The sequence below is a fragment of the Lytechinus pictus genome, unplaced genomic scaffold (assembly GCF_037042905.1).
Source record: "Lytechinus pictus isolate F3 Inbred unplaced genomic scaffold, Lp3.0 scaffold_20, whole genome shotgun sequence".
Classification (NCBI taxonomy): domain Eukaryota; kingdom Metazoa; phylum Echinodermata; class Echinoidea; order Temnopleuroida; family Toxopneustidae; genus Lytechinus; species Lytechinus pictus.
This window is the reverse complement of record NW_026974141.1, coordinates 7,053,909-7,077,047: the sequence shown is the minus strand read 5'-3', so window position 1 is coordinate 7,077,047 and position 23,139 is coordinate 7,053,909. Positions and strand designations below refer to the sequence as shown.

At 36.4% G+C, this 23,139-nt stretch overlaps 1 protein-coding gene across 1 annotated transcript; it reads left to right on the top strand.

Moving 5' to 3' along the window:
• Window positions 1-7,781: 7,781 nt before the first annotated feature.
• Window positions 7,782-22,629, top strand: LOC135157853 (putative transferase CAF17, mitochondrial). Its single transcript, XM_064114911.1, has 8 exons — window positions 7,782-7,978; window positions 10,220-10,365; window positions 11,531-11,671; window positions 12,082-12,241; window positions 15,232-15,366; window positions 16,340-16,439; window positions 17,835-17,954; window positions 19,138-22,629. Exons 1-8 carry the CDS (start codon window positions 7,789-7,791, stop codon window positions 19,229-19,231), a joined length of 1,086 nt encoding a protein of 361 aa, XP_063970981.1. The 5' UTR covers window positions 7,782-7,788; the 3' UTR covers window positions 19,232-22,629.
• Window positions 22,630-23,139: the final 510 nt, after the last annotated feature.

Sequence of the window (23,139 nt, the reverse complement as noted above, 5' to 3'; positions counted from 1 at the left end):
CCACTTACCATTAAGCCCGTACCATTGAAACACCACTTAAATACCATTCACGTACCATTTACCATTCAATTCACCATTCAACTACCATTCGCCACCATTCAAATACCATTGGCGATTTTTATAAGGGAAAGACAACCAATTGGCAAATCCAAGTCCATGTAGCCAGGCTTAGAGCCCTACTAGTCAGCAAAATACTATAAGTACAAAACAGATGGAGCTATAATAACACACAAAGTAAGCCCCCGGTCCTCCCCCAATATGAACAAGCTTGTTAGTTTGCAAATTATACCACAATTATTGACGATTTAACAAACACATTAGTTTTGTAAAATTAGAGGCAAGACTAGCTACATAAATATTGGGTGGGATGAATTTCCAAGGTTTAAGTTGAATAATCAAAGCCAAAGTATAGTTGGCAAATTATAAAGTGGGCCTATTAAAGTGGCAGAACACTATACGCTCTACCAGTCAGCAAAGTGATGTACAAGTACTGCCCCGTTTCAGATCTGAAAAGAACAGAACACATGACTTAAAAAAACTGGTAACTCTGCAGTTGGCAAATTCATGAAGACAAGTCTACAACTTGTAGACTTGTCATGCTTGTCTACAAGTTTGCAGTTGGCAAAAAACACAAAAATGTTCTAAGTTATTTTTACGAAACTTTTGTTTTTAATTTATGGTGTCAGAAGGTGCTTAGGGTGGGGATGGGGGCAGGTTGGGGTTGCATCATTCATGGTGCTCGCATTGTCTGACTAATGAGATATATAGTCCTGTTGTATTTTAAGCCCATAAAGATTATGCACCAAACTATCTCCTTGCACTTCAAGTTATCATTGTTTTATGTAGTGACATATGCTTTTTTCATGACTATGTACTTAAAGTAATTGCCCCCTTTTAAGGCCTTAATAAAACATTTCTAGTCTGTGCTTACGTTCGCATTGGTGTGGACCGATATAGATACCGGGCTGGTGTTAAATCAACACCGGCGTTTTTGCAGTGCACGAATTCCTAAAGACAGTCCTTAAAATGTCCCTTTTTCTGATCTAATTATAACAAATTTTCAGCTCGCGCTTCGCGCTCGCATCACTTAATTAGTGAAATAGTAAATTCCTACAAACAAGCCATAGAATGCCCCTCTTCAGGTCTGAATTTCAAAAATTGTCAGCTCGCGCTTCTCGCCCACAATATTTCATTAGTGAAATACGTATCATGTTCATGATTACAATGACCACAAAAAGTGCTTCATGTGCCAGTGTAATTCTAACAAAATCAGCAAACGCTTGGCGCTCGCATTAGATGACTATGATGAGATACGTACGCACTTCATAAATTCCAAAAGATAGTCCTGAAAATGTCCCTTTTTAGGGTTAAGTTTTACAAAAAATTTCAGCTCGCGCTTCGCGCTCGCATTGTTTGTTTTGTAAGACAGGTACGTATCATGATTACAAAACTTTGCTTATTATGTCCCTTTTTAGGACTGAATATCAAACATTTTCAGCTCGCGCTTCGCGCTCGCATTATTTGATCACTAAGATACTTACCTTTTAATGGCACAGTCCTTAAAATGTCCCTATCAGGTCAGTATACCTGGCAATCGAGCGCGCTTCGCGCGCCCACTTAATGACTCTAAATTTTTGCTGGTGCCCCCCCCCCCAATGCCGTGACCCACGGTACGCCACTGTTAGCAGTAGCACTCTTAAAATTTTAGTTGAGACATCTTGCACAGAAGGTCAATTAAAAATTAACAAATCTTTGATTTTGATACTATTAATGCATAGGGTATATCATTATACTGCAAGTTAGCAACTACGGCACACTAGCCTTTCTATTTTGATCCAAAATGTTTATTTTTAAAGTGCAAATATCTTTGTATATCTTTGTATAATTTACCTTAAAGTATTCACCAAATGCCACTAATTCAATTCTAAAAATTCAAAATCTTTTAGCATGTGATTATTGTAGGGGGGGAGGGCACATCCCCCATCAGACTCCCCCTGTGCTCACGTTGGCGCTGTCACGCCAAATTTAGTTGGCAAATTTAGCTGGTACACCCCCCCAACAAAATGCTTCTGGCTACGGCCCTGACTCCGCTCCACCTACCTGAACTTCGAGACCGTGAACTCGATCTGATATTCCGAGTGACAAAGGTGGGATTTTATGGGGGGGGGGGATATAAAATTCATGCAACATCACGATCTTTAAAAACAATTAAAATTAATATTCTTATCTTACTTTACACAATCACAATGTTTCACTTCTTTTCCTAGGCTAGACCAAAACGCTTTGGTCTCTGTTATTTAATGTTAAGTGTTATCAGTAGAGACGCACGGCCAATATGGGAGACTCTCTCCAATACATAGATAGGGGAGACAATCTCCCACATTGCAGACTTGCTTTGCAAAAGGACAAAAGAAACAACACCAACAAAAGAATGATTTTTTCCACCCAAAATTTTGTCTCACTGACTGCTGAGTGAGATCAGAAAGACAGAAGCCCATTTGTTTTGTGTGTGATTGACAACAAAAATCCTTATCAAAACAAAAGTAGATGGTGAATTTTTAAAGTAGATGGTGAAAAGGGGTAATTTTTTATGAGGAATCTGCTTATCACATTTTCATTTGCCACCATGGTAATCCTTTTGCAGCAAATGTAAACAAAGGAAATTGGTCTCCAAAACTGGAGACTCTCTGAAATTGGATACCCAAATTCTTTACAAAAGTCTCTGATATTGGAGATAATTTCCCACATTGAAAGACAATCTCCAATATTGGCCGTGCGCCTCTACTGGTTATGTTGGTTGTTCAGCTGAACTCCGTTGGCTTCACTCAATGTACGAGGAGAAATTAAAAAAAAAAAAAAAAACTCCTTGTAACACTAACAGACGGCTGCCAGCTGTCTATTCTTTCCATGCTTCTATCAGTCTCTAAATTGGTGATTAGAGCCAACAAGAAGTTCCTCAGACATATAAATAATTCGCTGCCGATTTCAAAACATCGCATGCGGATGCGATATGCGTGAGGTACCGGATCCTGGCCGAGCTCGGACCCTCACGCATGCGGTGTTTTTAAATCGGCAGCAAATTATTTATACGTGTGAGGAACTTCATGTTGGCACTATATCACCAATTTTGAAACTGATATTTCTTAGAAGCATGGAAAAGAGGATGTCAGAATTTGTGTGCCACGATAGACCTTCATCCATATAATCGTGGTAACTGCATAATTTCTGTTTCCTCATTTTATTAAGATTACTATTAATAGGAGTGGGCTATAAATGGGTGATATTTGGTTTCACTGTGGCAACAGTTTTTTTGTATTCCTTTTACCTTATCTCAACATAAAATGACAATATTTTTTGTCTTGGGTCCGAGAAAAAAGTGTGCCGGGCCAAAATCCAAAATGGCCGCCAAAACCCCCCAAAATCACATTTTTGGCCACAACTTCTTTATTTGGTGGTCTTTTTCTCTGGTTTTGGTGTCTATTCATATGTTTTTGGGGGCAGGCAATTTGTTTTTCCTAATATTAGTACTTTTAAACCATTATTTGTAGAGTTAAAAGGTGATATTACCTAAATTTACCAATTTTTAGAACCTTTTTTCAGCCAAAAATTAGGTTTCATCATCTTGTGGTTCTTGGATATTAGACGATACTATTTGAACAGTAGCAAGCGGCTTTCATATAGCTTGCTTTTATTCTTCTAAATTGGAGTTTACGGATATTTGCAAAATGCATCTTATCAAATAAAAGAAAATGTCATTTATCCATAGGGGCTATATTGTATACAATGTACTGTACATACTACATGTACACTGCATACATGTATATCCATGCATTGACCAATATAACAAGGCCTGTATATAAACGATAGTGTCATAGAAATGAGCTCCTGAGGTTTAGAATTAGATTGAGAATTGGAATTTAATTACTTGTCAGCTGATGTACATGATGTCACCCGAAGTAACATAAATTGCACATAAACATCACATATACAGTACGTACATCACATTTTTAGACATACACTGTATCTTTTTGATTTGGAGGTTATTTTTACCTGGATGTTGTGTCTACCGTATGTTTATGGGGTCAGGTAACTACCATGGTAATGCTGATCAACAGCCAATCAGAATGAAGGGTTCCATGCAAATTACCATGGGATGGCAAAGTTACCATAATTGCAACTTTTATGCAATATGGGGCCCAAAATAGCTACAGTGTAAATGCTATAATGTAGGGATGACTATAATCCATTGTATCTCATCTCTTCGCCCGCTGAATTAGCACATTTGACAAAACATGTCTTCAATTTCTGAGACAAAACATATCTTTAATTTCTGAGGCATCTAATTCTAAACCTAAGAGCTCATTTCTATGACATTATTGTTTATATGCAGACCTTGTTATAAGTCATGGTGGTCAATGCATGGACATATATGTATGCAGTGCAGTATGTACAGTACATTGTATACTGTGTAGCCCCTATGGATAAATGAATTTTTTTATTTAATAAGATATATTTCGCAAATATCTGTAAAACCCAAAGTAGAGGAATAAATGTAATATAGCTATATGAAGCTGCTTGCTATTGTTGAACTCGTATAGTCTAATATGCAAGAACCACAAGACGATGAAACTTACTTGTTGGCTGAAAAAGGGCTCTAAAAATTGGTAAATTTAGGTCAAATCAGCTTTTAACTCTACAAATAATGGTTTAAAAGTACTAATTTTAGGAAAAACAAATTGCCTGCCCCATAATACATATGAATAGACACCAAAACCAGAGAAAAAGACCACCAAATGATAAAGTTGTGGCCAAAAATGTGATTTTGGGGGATTTTGGCGGCCATTTTGGATTTTGGCCCGGCACACTTTTTTTTCGGACCTGAGACAAAAAATAATGTCATTTCATGTTGAGATACATTACAAGGAATTAAAAAAAACTGTTGCCATATCAAAATTACAAAAAAAGTATTTTTGACCCACGTATAGCCCACTCCTACTATTAAAGACCAAAATCTACCCCATTGCCTCCCTCGTTTTGCATGGTCGACTCCTGGTTCGCGGGCCGGAGCTCCCTTGGTTAGTTTCAACTGTGAATCTGACGGTGGCAGGGCTGCCAACTTTTGAGAAGAGTTTGGAGTGAGACATTGCGAGGGAGGGAAGCGACCAAGCAATATAAAACAGAAAATAGGTAAAAGAACAGATGAAAGGAAGAAAAAAAGAAAGAAGGAAGGAAGGAAGAAAGAAAAAAAGAAAGGAGGAAAAGGTAAAAGGATAGATGGAACAAAGGGAAAAAAAGAAAGAAAGAACAAAAGACAATAAAAAGAAAGAAGGAAGAAACGAATGAAAGAAAGAGAAAAGGCTGAGAGAAGGAAGAAAAAACAAGAAAGGGTAAAGAAAGGATGGATGGAAGGAAGAAAGCACAAAGAAAGAAACAAAGAATGAAGGAAAGAAATGTAAAAAGAAGGAAGGAAGAAGGAAGGAAGGAAAGAAAGAAAGAAGAGATAAATATAGGATGGATGGACTCAAGAATTAAAGAAAGAAAGAAATCAAAAAAGGAAGAAAGAAAAAGAAAGAGAAAAAGAAATAGAGAAAAATATTTTTTTAAAGGACAGAAAGAACGAAAGACAGAAAAAAAGGAAAATTAAAAAAGAAAGACAGTAATAAAAAAAATGAAATTAGAAGAGAGGGAAGAAACAAAGAAAGATTGAAAAGAAAGAAGGAAAGAAAAATAGAAAGAAAACAGAGGAAGAAAGCTAAAACTATCATAAATAACTTATCAGTTTCTTTCTTGCTCAATTAAAATAAAGCTACAAAAGAAACCAAGTGTATCAACACACACACAAAAATGCATATGTAGGGCTATGATGTATTCAGAGCGCCGGGCCGGCGGACTATCGCCATGGCATGGCATTGCATTGACACTCGATCGCTCGTTGTGCCTCGCACGAAAACCCCACTTCATAGTAAAATTTCGACGTCACCAGCTCTCACACGCGGGATACAGTAAGCCAATCGCAACTCAATATCTTGTCTTTGCACGGCAAAGCGAAACCAATTTGCGTTGATGGTTTAGCTTTGTGCTTGTGTGGTTAAAAACTGAAACTTTTGCCTGGCCGGGTTATAATGTTATTGAATATCCGATTTGGGCTAATAAACTCTCTATTTTCGGGGTTCAGCGTGAGAATTCCCATGATCAGCGTGAGAGCTGGGTGAATTGCTTGAGACTCACGCAGATTGCGTGAGAGTTGGCAGCCCTGCGGTGGTTCTCATCAAACTCAAAGCCTGTCTTGTGGAAGTTTTGCATTGTCTTGATTGTACCATGACAGGGATAGAATGAAATAATTATAAAATTATTCTCTTTAATGGTGGCTACTTACACTCAGAATAATTAATATGATAGTGCACAAGGCAGTTTCACCTTTTTTGGTGCTCAGTCTCGTGCCATGGCCAGGCTTGGCGCTTTATCAAGAAAAATAAGCATGTATTTGTAACACAAAAACAATAATTGAGAAGAAATAGAAAAAAGTACATGTAATATAGACAGTTGAATTCTCCTGAATAAAACAAAGTGTTAATGGAAGAGGAATACATTAGTTGTCAGCTGGGACTTGAATGTTTCTGTTGAACTTCGATGGTAGAAAATATATATATTTTTTTTTAGGAATTAGGGGCTGTCAAGTCTCAAGCCTGTCTTTTTCTTGACATTGGGGCTATTGCAGAATTTGGGGGTCTATTTCTTTCTGTTTAATGGCTAATTTTTAGGGGCAACATCAACAGTCAATTATGCAGTAGATCCAGTAGCGAATGCAGGATTTTTGAAGGGGGGGGGGGGGGTTCAAGCTGAATCAAAGGTTGACCCCCCAAAAAAATTGTCTTTACCACAAATTTTAGGTCATTTCCTACCCTCAAAAAATTGACAAGCGAAAAAAAACAAAATTTAAGGGGGGAGGTTTGAACCCCTGTAACACCCCCCTCCTGCATATATGCTAGTGCGTAGATCTAAATGCAGGTATCATTCTGCCAGAGAATATTCATTTTTCCAAATAATCTTGAATAATGCTTGTGACAGATCTTGGGAAAGTAACAATGGTCGCCCCAAACTTTGCCAAAGCATGAATTTTGAAGGAATTTTAGGGGCCATTTTGACTCTCATGAGTGCAAAATAAGCCAGTTCACGGTTAGCTCATGATCAACTTTTTTCAAATGACCTTTGTGATTTTTCATTAGGATAAGCACTATCATTTTCAAATGTAGATGTTACGTAGGCTTTACCGGTAGAGTATTCAAATTCTAAGAACAAAAGGCATTGTATAGACCAGGTGACTAGAATAGTACATCAGGGATAAACTTCATAAAGTTTGGAAATCTGTTTTATCGTCTGCCTTTGGCACATTTGACTATTGTTTAGGCTACTGTCAAATACCAGTGATTAGGAAGGCTCTATTTATTACACTTCAGCTTGGATGTGATAAACATTTTGAAAGGAATACATGAATAATCATCAAATCACAAATGCCTATGTCAGTGAATTTGAAAGCCACCTTCATGGTTGTCTCCAATGACCTTTTTCTGCTCGTGCGCAGTTTACAACCGTGAACAGGCTTATTGCCCATCACTTTCATGTATTTCCTATGCTGAATGAATAAACATTTGACTGATCAGTAAATAAATAGATTAATTTTTTCTACTATTTAATGGAAAAGAATTGACTTGCCTAAAAATAAATACAAAAATCAATCTGTCATCTTGCCATAAAATTATCATTTTATCTTTTAGGTTTGAAGTTTTCATGATGGAAGTTCTTTCTGTCTTTGCAAAGCATATGAAGTTGGCCTCTATCCACCAGCTATGTAACCGATGTTACAGGAATCTCAACAAAGATGGGATACTGAGAAGAGCTTTACAGACTAGCATGGTCGGGAGACAAATTTGTTCTTCAAACGAAGGTCTAAATCATCAAGGAATTTCAGCTTTGAATGGTGAGGTTTAGACTGATTTCTTGGTGAACTTTGGACATTCTATCAAAAGTTGAAAACAACTATACCCCCTCCTCCCTATATCCCTTCAAGCAGAGAATGCTTATGAATACAACCCTTTCAATGAGTCTGTGACTGCACTGCTCTTCAAGCAGATACGAACCAATAGCGCCATCTCGAGTCCTCAACTACTCATACCTGGTCAGTTTCCTGACCCATAATGCTAGTGTAGTCTAGTAATATAGACCCACTTGAATGATAACATGCTAATCAACCACTCAATACATGTATACCGCAATAATATGTTACTAAGTAGCAAAACGATTACTTTTCCTCTAAAAACATTTTAGTTTCTCTATAGATGCAAATACAATTATAGGTCAATTGATTTTCTTATAATATGTGTAGATATCTGAAAACGTATATTTTCAGACTATGTATTTATACCACCACACAGTCAATGAGAGACCACACACAGTTCACTCCCCCTTTTAATGTCATGGGAATTGTAGCACTTGAATTGTATTCTGTGGATAGAAAAATTATTGTGTTAAAATCACAAGTTGGAAACTGATTCAGTTTGATGAATTAATCAAAGTAATTAAAAGCTATAAACTGGTTCACAAATTGTACCCCTTCCATCCCTATCCCTGTAGTACTATAATTGACTGGCCTCGGGGCGAAAGGACATATATCGCCCAAACTCGATTTTTTTATTGCCCGAGTTGTAGACGAGGGTGATAGCAATTTAGTGAGGGCGATATATGTCCTTTCGCCCCCAGGCCAGTCAATATTGCTATTATTAACCAAATCAGACATCCAGAGCAAAAATCATTAAAATTTAGATATTTTAAAGTTTAAGAATGAGAATCTAGTTTGTCATGTTGAGCAGACTGGGCCTCTGAACTTTACCATTGTGACGTAATTGAGATGACGCGTCCCTGGCCTAGGGACGCAGTATCCAGCGTCGTCTCAACTTGATTAACATGACGTATAGCACTGTGCGGTTCAAGGACGCGTACAAAAACGCGTAGAATACCCGGATGTTAGCTCTGCTTTATTGCCCGCTACATTTCCACGCATTTTCTCATTTACTTTTCTGAGCGGGCAGTAAATTGGGCCCGTGGATAAACAATTGGAAATTTATTGACCGGCCATTTGATCCCAGTCTTAAGCAGGCAACAATGTATCAAAGTTGCCCTGCTCAGATGTCTGATACGGTTAATAATACAGTATATGGGGAAATAAATGTTCAACTGAAGATGGGAATAACACAAGCTCAATCACACATCAAACAGAAGCAAATGGATAGGAGAAGATGGAACTTAACTATGAAGACACAGGAACAAAATTGAACTTAACTCGATGAAGTCTGGTAGCGCGCTGCTTTATTTGCTGAGCTTCCTTACCCCAGTAAAACTCAGAATTGCATTACTAAATTAGCATATATTCAAATTACACAAAATCAACCAATGAAAATAAAGAGAATGCAGAAGCCAACTGAAAGTGGAAAAGTCTAATTCATAAAAATAACCAATAAGAGATAGAGGTAAGAGATGAATAAGATATTGGGATGATTACATAATAAGAATGTTGAACGAAAGAATCAGATGTGGGAATGTAATGAATGAACACATCTGAATAGGAAAGGAATGACAGGAGAAGCAGGTTGAAAGTAAAATGGAAATCAATGGATGACAACAGAAAATCAAGAATGTAAACAAAGCTGAACTAAATACCAAAGCTTGAACTATAAATAACTAAACTATTAAAGGAAACCAAATGTCAAAATAACAGTCCTACATATCTAAAGTGTTGCATGGGTTTAAGTGGTGTTTATATTTATTATTCTTTTAACTTCATGTACACAGCTCACTTATTATCATTCCAGGGGGAACTACAATAAACCCACAGCCACAAGCTTCGCTCAATTGTAGTTCCAATTTGACTGTAAAAATATCTATTATGTAATTGTCCATGAATTTCAAATGTATTTACTTCTACAGCACTTGTACTTGTTTTTGATGATTTGTAAATCAAAACATTGAATTGTATTAAATTAAAAAAACCCTCGTGGGTTGCAGTATCAAAATCATGCCAATCAAAATATATTGTAACTTTTCAAACAGCTAAAATGAAACTTGTATTGTTTTTCTTGATACAACTACAAGATACACTACATGTAATTCATAACAGTATGACAGATAATTTCATTTTTGTATTTTCTCAATTTTCTCCATCAAGGGTCAAAGATGTCGGGTCGTAGTCTTGTGTTGGTGAAAGGCCGCGATGCTTCTGACCTCCTCCAGGGTTTGATGACCAATGACATAGAACAGCTCGACAAGGAGGGAGGTCAAGAGGTCATCTATTCCATGTTTCTAAATAAACAAGTGAGTTTTGTTTTTTTCTGGAAATTCTGGTGCCCTTTGCTGAAAGTGTTAATTTTTGAAAAAAAAGCTGTGCGCACAGGAATCGGTAGACTAGCTTAGCCGGGGTAATATAGGAGCTCCTTATAGCACCTAGCAAGGTGGTGGATACATGTACGTGCACTATACAAAGGCTATATTATTTACTTATTTTATTTTAGAATTTTTTTTTTATAGTTTTCTCCAACACAAAGAATTCCTAAAAGTTATATTTGTTCAAAGAGTTTTGATTTAAGTGATTTTGATTTCAAGATATCTTTCTATAATGAGGACACCAAACAATATGGTACATACATGTACATGTATCTCTGTTGTATTTTTATTCACTACCAGTGAGAAATAAATAAATAAATGGAAGAGTTTCCATTTGGAATTATATCTTAATATTGATCTAAGTTTTAGCCATAACTTTCTCCTTCCATGTCTAATTTCATTCAAACTTTCACCTTTCTGTTTTCCTATTTCCCCTCCTTCCGTACTTGCTAATTTAATTTAATTAGAGGAGAATGAAACTCAAGTCAACTTGTGAGAAAATACAAAAGTGTAAGATTGAGATAAACGTAAGTTTGAGAAAAAGTGAATAAATGATGAGACAGTTATGAGCATTTGAATGTTGAGATCACTTATATGGAGACCCTCCTTTTGGCAATGCGATTAAGATGACTTGTGTGGTGTCATGTCACACATGGACAACTCTCTTCTTTGGACCCTGAAAATAGACCCCAAATATCTATTTTGCTCATTATAATGTTCAAGCACTTTGGTCATGATATATTTGTGAAACTGATATAAAATGTCCTCTGAAAAAAAGAACAACTGATGTACCGATTGACTTGATACAAGAGAGAGTCAATGTGATATATGTACAGGCATGATGGAGAAGTTGTTCATAGAATGTGTGACATCACACATCTTCGTCACATTGCCAATGGGAGGATCTCCATAGCATAATCAATCTCAACTTAAATGCTCACAGTTTTCTACTAAACTTACTCAATTTTTCTAAAACTTTCATTTAATAGGGTTTCTTATTATCTGTTACATACGAGTCATCTTGTTTCAAGGGTTTCATTCTCTTTTAAATGAAAAAAAAAAAAAATTATTGAATGTATGTATTCACACAATGCAGGGCCGAGTTCTGTATGATGTTTTGTGCTACCAATGGAGCAGAGATGAGAGCGATGAGATACCATCATTTCTTTTAGAATGTGATAGTGCCATCTCACAGGAATTACAAAAGCATCTCAAATTGTACAGGATAAGAAAGAAGGTCAGTTCTATAATTTTATGAATATAACATTTATAAAAAATATATCGTTGATCTAGTATGACTTCCGTGGCAAAAAGAGATAAACAAGTGAAATTAGTATAAAAATTACATTCTTGTGGAGATTAGAAAAGTGCTGGATTAAGATTAACTTCTACTACAACTTAAATATTTTTTTGGTCCATTTATTGTTATAATGTATTGTCACCATGGAAACAGATTGCCACCTCATTATTAGATTATTATTATGACTGTTATTAATTGTTATTAATTAGAATTATTATCACTATCATTATTATTATTATTATTAGTATTATTATTATTATAGCTGTTGTTGTTATTCAGATTATGCTTATCTGATGATTATTTTTTCATCATGATTGTTTTTGTTTATTTTGTCACATTACCCCCAGGTCGATATCACATCCTTGGATTCAGAGTACCAGGTTTGGTCCGTCTTTAGTCCAGGTACCACTCCTAGTCCAGGTTCTCAGTCTGGTCAGTCTCATTTATTCACTGACCCCAGGGTCAAAGGCTTAGGTCAGAGGGTCATCATCTCCCGTGACGACCAAGGTAGGTTCTTCTCCAGAGCTTGAAAGCACAAAGCATAGCATAAGAATGATCTAAGTCCATCTCCGGGCTTGATTGAATGAGACATGTATCGGAAATTCTACTCAAGCCTATCTACTTCTCAGCTTTCCACTTCTTCTGGTTCAGTCCTTTTAAGGACTACACTCACTTCGAAAAGAATACGCTACTTTCAAATCTCCACTTTCTCGCCTGTCTATTTCATCTCCATTTCTATCCACTTTTCTCATCTCAGTCCTTCCAGGACTTTACACTTGGTGTACCATAAACCACTCCCGCGATATCAGAAATTGTTGTGTATAAAGGAATTGATTTTGTGCGTAATACTTGACTTCCACCAGAAAGAGGCCAAAATGAATAAAAGGCTGATAAAAATACACATCGTGCTGACAAAAAATGTTTCATTTATCTTGATTTGCTGAAGATGGATTTTGGTCGTTTTTATATTCATATGTTGAATGTACGACTTATTTCAGTGATTGCTGCATTGCTGGTTAAAAGCATTTCATAACCATACTAATAAAAAACTGTTGAGAAGTAATTTAAACAAAAAACAAGCTATCTATATTATTGCCCCTTTGCAAAAGTACATTTCAATATTGAATTGAATTGGACTGAAATGAAATGGAATTAAATGAAATGGCATAAAAAGAAATGAAATGAAAGAAAATGAAACAAAACAAAGCAAAGCAAAGCAAGGCAAAACAAAACAAAAAAGATCAAAAATTACAAAATGGCAAATTGATTTTTCCATTGTAAATTTGCCTACATGTACATTATGAAACAATTTGAGATTGATTAGTCATTCAACTCTCAATCACCATATGTTTGATATTTCATTTAGTTTTCTTTTCAAGCTGTACATGAATATGGGAATAAATGTGAGGTATATACATGTACCATTGGATGAGATGAAACAGTAGAAGACCAAATAGAAAAAAATGTCTTGAATTTTTTTATAAAAGAAATCGAACTGGCAATCCAAATAAACCCTTTGTATCAATCTTGTGTTTAAACGTATAGAAAATTAGAGACAGTTGGTGTAATTTTAGTGCCATGTGCAGCATGAAAACACTATATTCATCTTGACAGTAGCTTGTGTATTTTTCAATATACTGTACATGTACCAGTACTATTCCTGTAAGAGGCAAAAACCAAACAAAAAAATGGCTGATAAGTAATGTCACTCCGAAGTGTACAAGAGAAGAGACTTTGAGCTTGTTCTACACATGCAGTCTTTTTCAAATGTTTATTCAGCAGTGTCTTGTTTACAATGCATTGTTTATTGCCATTGCAGTAAAGCAATGTGGAACAGTCTGAACCTGCTTTATACAGTACATTAGCTGCAGTCAGTTATCAGTTCCTTTTATTCCATTCCAAAATACAGAAAACAGGCAGGCTTTAATTCTTTTTAATCTCGTGCCCAAAATGAAATGTAACATTGACCCTCTAGGTACACTGTATGTAATAGAGAGTGTTGTTGGCTCAGTCGGTAACACGTCTGCCCGTCAACCAAAGATCGCGGGTTTGAGTCCACCCCGGGCGGATGACTGAAGCCAGTGCGTTGTGTGTAAACGTCTCTCCCATGTTTCATAGATGCAGGCTATGTTACAATGGAAATTGGAAAACACTCCATCCCTCGGATAGGACGTTAAATGGAGGCCCCGTGTAGAGGAGAGTCCCCACCTTTGTACGTTAAGAACCCACTGCACTATTCGTATAAGTCAGTAGGGGGAAACCCCGGTGTAGTGGTCCACTGCACTCCCCCAATCAGTTATATTGGGAGGAGAGACCTGCGGGTCATAGTGATTCAGTTCGCTTTTTGTCTCCCAGGCACAGGTGATGCCAAGTAATAATAATAATAATAATGATAATACCCATGGCCCTGGTGCACCCCCAAGATTTTTCTGAGGTGCTGCATATATGTTATACAGTACCTTAGGCAACACCCTCTGGAAATCAGATTGGTATACTAGAAATTTGACCAAAATCACCTTCATTTTGGAGCAAAGACCTTTCTTGTGGAAGCATCGTGGTGTAGCGGTTCTGACTCTCGCCTTATATTAAATCAGAGGGTCGTATGTTCGAATCCCACCATGGCTTAGCGTCCTTTGGCAAGGCGTCAATCCACACTTTGCCACTCTCACCCATGTGCTAATTGGGTACCGGTAGGAAACAACCCTCATTGTGGTTGGTTTAGCAAGTGTGCGCCTAACAGGCTGCTTGAAATGCTATGAATCCAGTGACTGGGTAATAATAATAATTGTGAAGCGCTTTGAGCAGTCGTAGATTGATAAAGCGCTATATAAAAGCCAATTATTATTATTATTATGGTTGTCAAATTTTTTCTGACCAAATCCTGCTTGTAGTCCGGTGGTTAGAGCATTCGACTCATAATCTGAAAGTTGTGAGTTTGAAACCTAACTCTGCCATTGTCTCCACTTTGATAATAAGGCCCGAGAGTGATATCTGTCGTCTATAACGTCAGCCACTATGACTGATTAACCTAGACGTAAAATATTTCCTAGGGAATTGGTTATATGCCAGCTTGGCGTTTACCAGCAAAACGCTGTCCTGCTGAGTTCCTACGGGAGTATCCATAAGCAAACAGAAACATTTCCAAACCAGTGCACCCTCTTTGACAATCTTTTACCAGCCCTGGCAATACATGTATGTATGATATTTTCACTATTGCAGGTATGTTGTCATAAAAATTCAATAATGAAGCGCACAAATTTGTTTGTTTTATTTATTTACGCCTCTTTCTAAAACAAATCGTTATTTCGTTAATTGATCACTTGTAAAATTCACATTGGAAGGAAAGGACGGCTGTGCCACTGCACTGAAGTATTCTCTGGGTATTTTAGACTGATAAAATAGTTTATCTGAAGTAGGAGACATTATCTGTATAAAACAATTTTTATGCCTCTAAGTCTTTGACTCTGTTATATTTCTCATTTCTATATGTTGTTTAGTCCCTGATGTGGAAGAGGTTAGCGAAAACCACTACAGGACCCATCGTTATCAGTGGGGCGTGGCTGAAGGGGTCGACGAGCTTCCACCGGGCGAATGTCTCCCTCTCGAGTCCAACCTAGCTTACATGAATGGAGGCAAGTTATTATGATCTCAGCTGGAGGGGGGGGGGGGGTTGGCTGGCTTAATCATCTGTATTTCAGCAACTAGGTGCCATTGCCGAGTGGTCAAAGGCACCTGACGAGACAATTGAAATCTGGGGTTCTATCCTAGCCATGGCACCTATGCCCCAGAGGAAGGAATTTGTCAACTATACTCTTTTATCCTACATTTAATGAAATGGAAGTGCTATAAGCATTCCTTTTTGCAGTGAAATAAAAACAAGAAAGAACAAGCTGCATGTACATTACCGGTATTAGTTAAAAGAAGTGATTCTCAAATCTAGGCTTTTATGTTTTAATACTTTGTTCTTTGATATTATTGACCATATATATATATATATATATATATAAAGCCATTTCTTTGTTGATGATTGTACTTTGTATGGATTGATTTCAGTGAAGGGTGTGGGGTGGGAGGGCTGCAGAAAATTTGCCAATTCCTTAAGAATTTTCTGAGGAGAAAATAAATCAAAATAGTTTGCTCATCGAATGAGTCAATTTATTTTCCGAAAATGTGAATGAAATTTTTATCTTTAACATGTTAGGTTCAACTTAAAGTTAAGAATACTTTTATAACAATTTTGGATGAATGTAAGCCTTTATTTCTCAGTAAAGGCCTAATTGGTTTGAAATTGTATCCTATCGCATGATTTCCATGAATCGTCATTACGACTAGACATTCAGTTACTTTTTATTCTAATAAGGATGGAAGCATAGTCCCAGCTTTGAATATCATTAAGTATTTGTACAGTGATTTGTCTCAATTGTTGCATCAAATGTTAACTACATGAATGTTCTATTTCAAAATCTGGTCGCAGACCAATCATATGGTGTGCGGTGGCCTTGATTAGATGCATGGCTGCCCTGACGAGGGCGTACATGTGTACTGCCATCACTGATTTGCATGGCACTTCAATAATCAATGATTTTTCTTTCTTTTTATATTTAGTGAGTTTCACAAAGGGTTGCTATTTGGGCCAGGAACTGACTGCTAGGACACATCATACAGGTGTCATTAGGAAAAGGATTATGCCAATCCAGTTTACAGGGTAAGGAACATGTGATTCATTATTACAATATATTTTACGTATAAAATATCACATTCTTTTGGCACATTAAGATAATGTAAAACACAGTTTGATTTTTCTCTGAACATACTGTATGGATTTGCCAATGTTGTAAACTTTTTTGATTTGATACAGATTTTCCCTATTGTCAAATCTGCAAAAAAAAAAAATGAAATGTTCTATGATGATAATGAGAGGGTGACGTCATTGGTTCCCTCACTTACGTATCACCTGTTATGTAGAATCCGATAACAAATAATCAAGTTATTGAATTTTACAGATTTGCATTATTCCGGTGAAACGGTTCTAGGTATGTCTTCATGAATATTCATTAGGTGGACTGATGATGTCATATCCCCACTTGTACTTTTGTATTTTATTTTATGAAATTAGGTTTATTAAACATTTTCTATCAAGAACTAAAACAATTGGATTGACAACTAATTAAGTGCATTAGTTATGTATAGCTGCAACTTATTTCATCATAATAGAGACACATCATTTACACATGTATGAAAAAATGAAACGATCATGATTTCATGTTAATAACATAAGAAAAAGGAAAGTGGGGATGTGACATCAGCTCACCTAATGAATATATTAATGGCAACGTGCATACAATAATAACTTCATTATTTGTTATCTGATTTTGATGAAATTTTCAGCATTTTGCTCTGTGAACTTAACTCTATTTATTTAGCTATGAATATTCTCAGCCTGGAGCATCCCTTTAAGCTGGCAAAACTTTCTAGCAGTACTTCTGATTATGATTTTGATGAAATTTCCAGCATTATGCTAATTCTATATTTATTAAAATCCACTTCTTTAATGGGATGGACTTGCAAGTTAATAACATGACAGAAAAAGAGGTGACATTTACTAGTAGTTTATCCAAGTGGAGGAGGAGAGTAGGAGGGTTGGGCTGAGGATGGATGGAGGATGCGCTAGGTTGCGCAAAGTGGAGGGACGGTGTGAGGGCGATTGCTGCGAGTGTGAGGTGAATCCGGCCACCCTGGTTCACAGGGACAAAACCAGATTTAAGAATTTTAGATCGATGATGATGATGACACCACAGCGTAATTTCCTTCAGCAAGAAATTTATCCACACTGTGCTGCACTCAACCCAGGTGAGGTGAATGGGTACCCGGCAGGATTATTTCCGTGAATGCATGAGCGCTGAAAGGCAGCTCGAGCTAAAATTGGGTAATGATAATAATAATAACATGCCTCGGAATAGAATATTTCTAGATAGATGGCACTATATAGATAAATAAATAAATTATTATGATCATGATAATGAGAGACACTGCAAAGAATAACCATGAGTTTAATTCAAAAATCCATTTGATTAATTTCTTTTTGTTTCCATTTACCCAGGAATGCAATACCTACTATCCCAGCTGGTACGAGCATCAAGACCTCTGAGGGGAAGAACGTGGGTAAATTAAGGTGTCACCTACAGCAAAATGGACTTGCCCTCCTGAGGACAGCTCTCATGTGAGTTAAAATATGGATTTTCAAAGTTAGATTACATGTTTGAAGCTTAAAAATACCAGTTGTAGTAATGATCTAAAAATGAGTTTGAAGACTTCGAACAGATCCCAATAAAATGACCACCCAAGTGTTTGTATGTATGATTAAAAAATATGTGCCAATTGTCTCTGGAAAACAATTTTTAGTGGCTGAGAAATTAGCAAATAAGGACGGAATTCCATTAAATGTCGGTTATTTTTCCAAGCAATATTGATACACTGTCCCACATATGCCTTTATGTGTTAGTTATCATTGGAATTGTCGGTTTTCAGCTTATAGTTCATGATTTCACAAAGATGAGTCGATTTCAATGTGCCAGATCTAGATCTATGATAATATGGTGGTAATTAAACTTGATTTTAAAGGCTTTCTCATGAATTGTTTGCTGCAATTACTTTCTATTATACCTTTAATAGAAAAAACTTGTTGGATACATATGTTCATGGCGTATCATTATGTTGAGATATAGAGATGAATCTGTATTGATAAATCTTATTCTTACAGGCCTTCAACTAGTTCTACTTTTCCTACCCTTTATTGGTGAAGATTTTTTAATTTTCCCTTTTCCCCCTAAAAATATATTGTTTTACCATACCACTGTGTGATAGGTTTCATATTTATTGGGAGTTGGGTAGTCATTACAGGTTGTTGCTGAGAGTACTGCACCCTACTTTCATCACCTGTTTGTGAGGTTGAATTGTATCTATTTTTAAGAAGTAGTTTGGGTATGATTGATAAGTTGTTGAAATACAAGCTTATCGATTAAGATGGAACTATTGAAAAATGGGGAATAGACAGCAATCCAAGGTCGAAAGAAATAATCTTAAAGAAAACAGTGAAATTCAAAGTGGTATGTTGGCTTCATAGACATTAAATCTATCATGAATCTAGAAGGATAGAAGTGGTAAATGTCTGAGCTATTTAATAGGACAAAGCAAATAATTAAAAAAATATATGATTCAACATCAATGCAAGACTATTAATTTGCTGTATATGCAGACATACATGTACATGATGGAACCCTCCGCTAATTTTACAAGATTTGTAGTCAGTTTCTCTAAAGTCATCCATCGTTCCCTCTCTCTGCCCCCTTTCAAGTTCCTTCCTGTTTATAGCATTATCTTTTATCCCTCTTTCTCCTTCACAGAGGTAACAAACTTCAGATCAGCACAGAAGATAAAGGGGAAGCTGAGCTGGAAGCGAAGAGACCGTCATGGTGGCCAGAGGACATCAACAAATGAAAGGACGGACGTACCTTAAAGACTTTCAAGCATTGGACGCATATAGGTTCGTCACCCAGTACCAGATGTTGTTAATCATCCAGAGGCAAATCATGCATCAGCTTTTGTGAGAATTGGACACCTTTAAGACGTTTTCCCTGGTAAGAGATGCTGTAAACAACGCAGAATGGAATTGTGCATTGACTTTTGTTGGAATCGGACACCTATAAGATGTTGTAAACCATGCAGAGGGGAAACAGTCATCACCTTGCATGTGAAATAGGATACACATGCGCCAGGTTTGAAGCTGCCTCCGACGCCGGCCTCAAGCCTGCCATTTAGTGCGTATACCCTTACACCAGAAGTAGACTGAAACCGCTTTGAGATTCTTTATCAGTGACGACTATTTAAGTGACACGTGTGCCTATCTTTTCCTGCCAGCATTTTCTTTTATTCGTTAGCAATAACTATTATTCGCTACTAACCTATTCTAGTTCAGTGGTCAAGGCCGCCTTTTAGGTGTACTCAGACCGGTCCGGCAATACAAAATAGGTGATACCCATACATCGGCCTCAGTCCACCTTCGATGTACAGTGTATGTGTATCTCCAGCCTTAGACTAGTCCGTAGACACCTTACCTATATAGATGTACTGTATGGTCATTACCAAGTAACAGATGATTTACCATGATCAGCCAGTGTGAAATTGAGTTTTATGACAAAAAAAAATCATGTTGTTACTACACGCACATTCTCCTTTCCTCATATGGAATTGACATCATCTCGGTATCCGTAGTCTGACAATGCCCGCAGCGGGCAAAGGAATGTCTGTGATTTGATCCAATGAGTCTGCATTGCTGGTTCCATGACATATGCTCCACTCAAAATCCCACACACTAATCGAATGGCCAACTTTGACCCTGGGTTTAACACTATACCCTACCCTAAACCTGACCATTAAACCCTATTGCAACCAGTTTTGTGACATCCCAACTCCCGGGACATCACGGGAAGTCATGGAAAGCAGCAATGTAGACATGGAAAAGTCATGGAATTCTGTTTTCGAATATCTGTGGGAACCCTGGTCTTGTTCCAATGACCCAATGAGATGTCAGTCCTTTTTGAAAACTTCACGGATAAATTATAGGGAGGTTAAGTAGATTGTGTCCATTGATAGATGTGTAATGTGAAATATTTTGCTGAATAATCGCCAGATATTTTCATAAATTTCATATTATATACAAGGCCATTTAAATCATTTCCAAGCCTATTATCCTATAGCTACAACTACTCATTATAAACTTCAAGTATTTTATTCAAAGATATTTTGGTTTGTTCAAAGATTTTTTTGAATAATAGATATGAAGCTATCTATTCATATTCCATCTTGATATGATTTTTTTTACATTAGGCTCATACGCTCACATTGTTATCAGTAATGTTATTTAATGATTTTTGAGATAGAAAGTCAGTTCATAGACATTTGCTTCTGTGGCAGTTGCACTTACAGGAACTCCACACATTCAGGCAAACATGAATTCAATATACTGTGGCTCACTGTGTGGGGGGTGACAATGATTTGATGAGATTTGCTCATATGGGTTCATAAGGTCAAATGTCAGTGGCCCGTATTCTAATGTCGGGTTTAACTTAAACTCAGGATTAAAGTTGTGGTTTAATTATGGATAGCCAATTGCTACATAAATCACTAACAGTAGAGGTATCATATTTTAGCTCATTTGGCTCTCAAATCATTCATAATTGTCTAGGAAGTATAAATAGATGATTGTCTTCCCCATCGATGAATCAGGAAAGAGCACAGTAAACAAAAGAAACATACAACTTAATAAAAATTTTGACACTTTTGGCTTCCCGTAATTTTAGCACAGAGTTAGACAATGGTCTAAGTTAAACCTGACTGGGCCACAGTGGTTTCTTTACACATGAAAGTGCTTGTTCTCAAGAAGAGTAAAAAGTGTATGATGGAAGATGAATGCCACTTGTGGTAACAATGTCAAACTGATTTCGTACAGAATGCAAAATGCAATCAAATTTTTGTCTTTATAAATATAATATATGTACCAGAGCATTCTGGAAGAAATTGTGTAATTGCTGAGAAAATAGCAAAACAATTCATGCATCATATCTGGTTTTTTTCCCAAGCAATAATGATACACCAACCCACATATGCTTATCTGTGTTGATGATCCTCACTGGTTGGTTTTCAGCCTATATTTCATGATTTCACAAAGTTCAATTAATGTAACTACCACAGAGCTGCCGAGTAGAACTGATTTTCAGAAATTATTACTACTGAAAAATAAGAAATACTGGTGGTTTCGTGCAAATTACTGATTTCGAAAGTTTCAGTTTATGTGTTGTCCTATGGTATTTCTGTGACAATACTGATTTTCTTACCGAAATACTGATTTTCAGCCTTTAGAATACTGAAATGTTCTTGATTAGGTTGGCATCCCTGCTACCAGATCTAGATCTAAGATGATATAGTGGTAATTAAAATTCGTTTTACAGACTTCCTTGTAAAAGCAGTGCTCTTTCATTTTCTTTTCTCGCATGCATACCTAATGGGAGTGACTACAATCTGATCAGGGGACTGTTTCACAAAAGACTTACAAAATAATGTGGTGACTTTCAAACTACCATGGAAATCTTTACTGTGATTGGTTCCTGGGCATTATTAACATGTTATTTGCCATATAAAATCACCATAGCTGTAATTCTTGAAAGAGGTCAATTGCCAATTCGTCTATTGCCAACTCGTCCTCTCATCACATGGTCTACCTTCACCTAGTTTAATGCCATTTCGGCCATCAACATTTCGTTAACAACCATTTGGTCAAGTCATCACTTCATCTTATCACCAGATTGTCTATGACCATTTCATCTCATAACTATGTGGTTGGTACAAAACCCTGTTTTATTTTCATTTATTTTAACACTTGGTCCAATTAGACCAAATGTTTTATGGACTAAAGGGTTATTGGACCAACTGGTTATTTAACAAAATGGTGAGTGGACGAAAGGGCAATTAGACCATGTGGATCGTGGGCGAACTGATGGTGTACCAGTGATAGTAGACAAGTTGGTAATTGGACGAATTGGCATTAGACCAATTGTCAATAAACCCTAAATAAACCCAATATATTTATAAAATTAATAGTCAGTTTGTTTTCACGACTGATATTTTCATGTAATTAATTATTTTTTTCACTGTCATTTGTCATTGTTTATTTTTTACTATCAAACAGTCATATTCATATTAGATCTTTGAAATATATACTGTATGTCATCACGTTTGGCTCAATATTCAGACAATAAATGACATTTTAATTACAATATGCTGACTGTATATAAGATGAATTATATAATGAATAAAATGAACATAACAGTAAAATGTAATTAATTTCTTGATGGTTACGTTGTTTGATTTCACGAAGTGACCCTTAACATCATTCACTGTGTGTCTACATGTATGAAAGCTGATATTTATTAAAGTCTATAACAAAACATGGACTTTGGAATAGTTCTTTCAGATGGGCTCATAACTCCATTGAGAAACTGGATTTTCTAGGATGTTTTTAATGAGAAAATGTTCTGGTAGGAGTAGTGAAAGAAACACTCAGTCCAAAAGGCAAACTATTTCCTGAAATGAAAAAAGAAGGCGATATTCCCCATTAAGGGCTTAAGAATCCTTCGTTGATATCGGGTTCTATTCTATTTGTATTTAAAAGAAGCGTTACAAATTGATATTAATACCTTACCCCCCTTTTTAATAGAATTAATTCTTCTTTTCTTTTACCGTCTTCTTCTCCTCCCTCTTCTTCTTCTCCTTCTTCTTCTTCTTTCCATCAGTTTTGTTATTTTTTTCTCTGTATTCTTTTTCTTCTTTTCCTCTTTCTATTCTTCTTC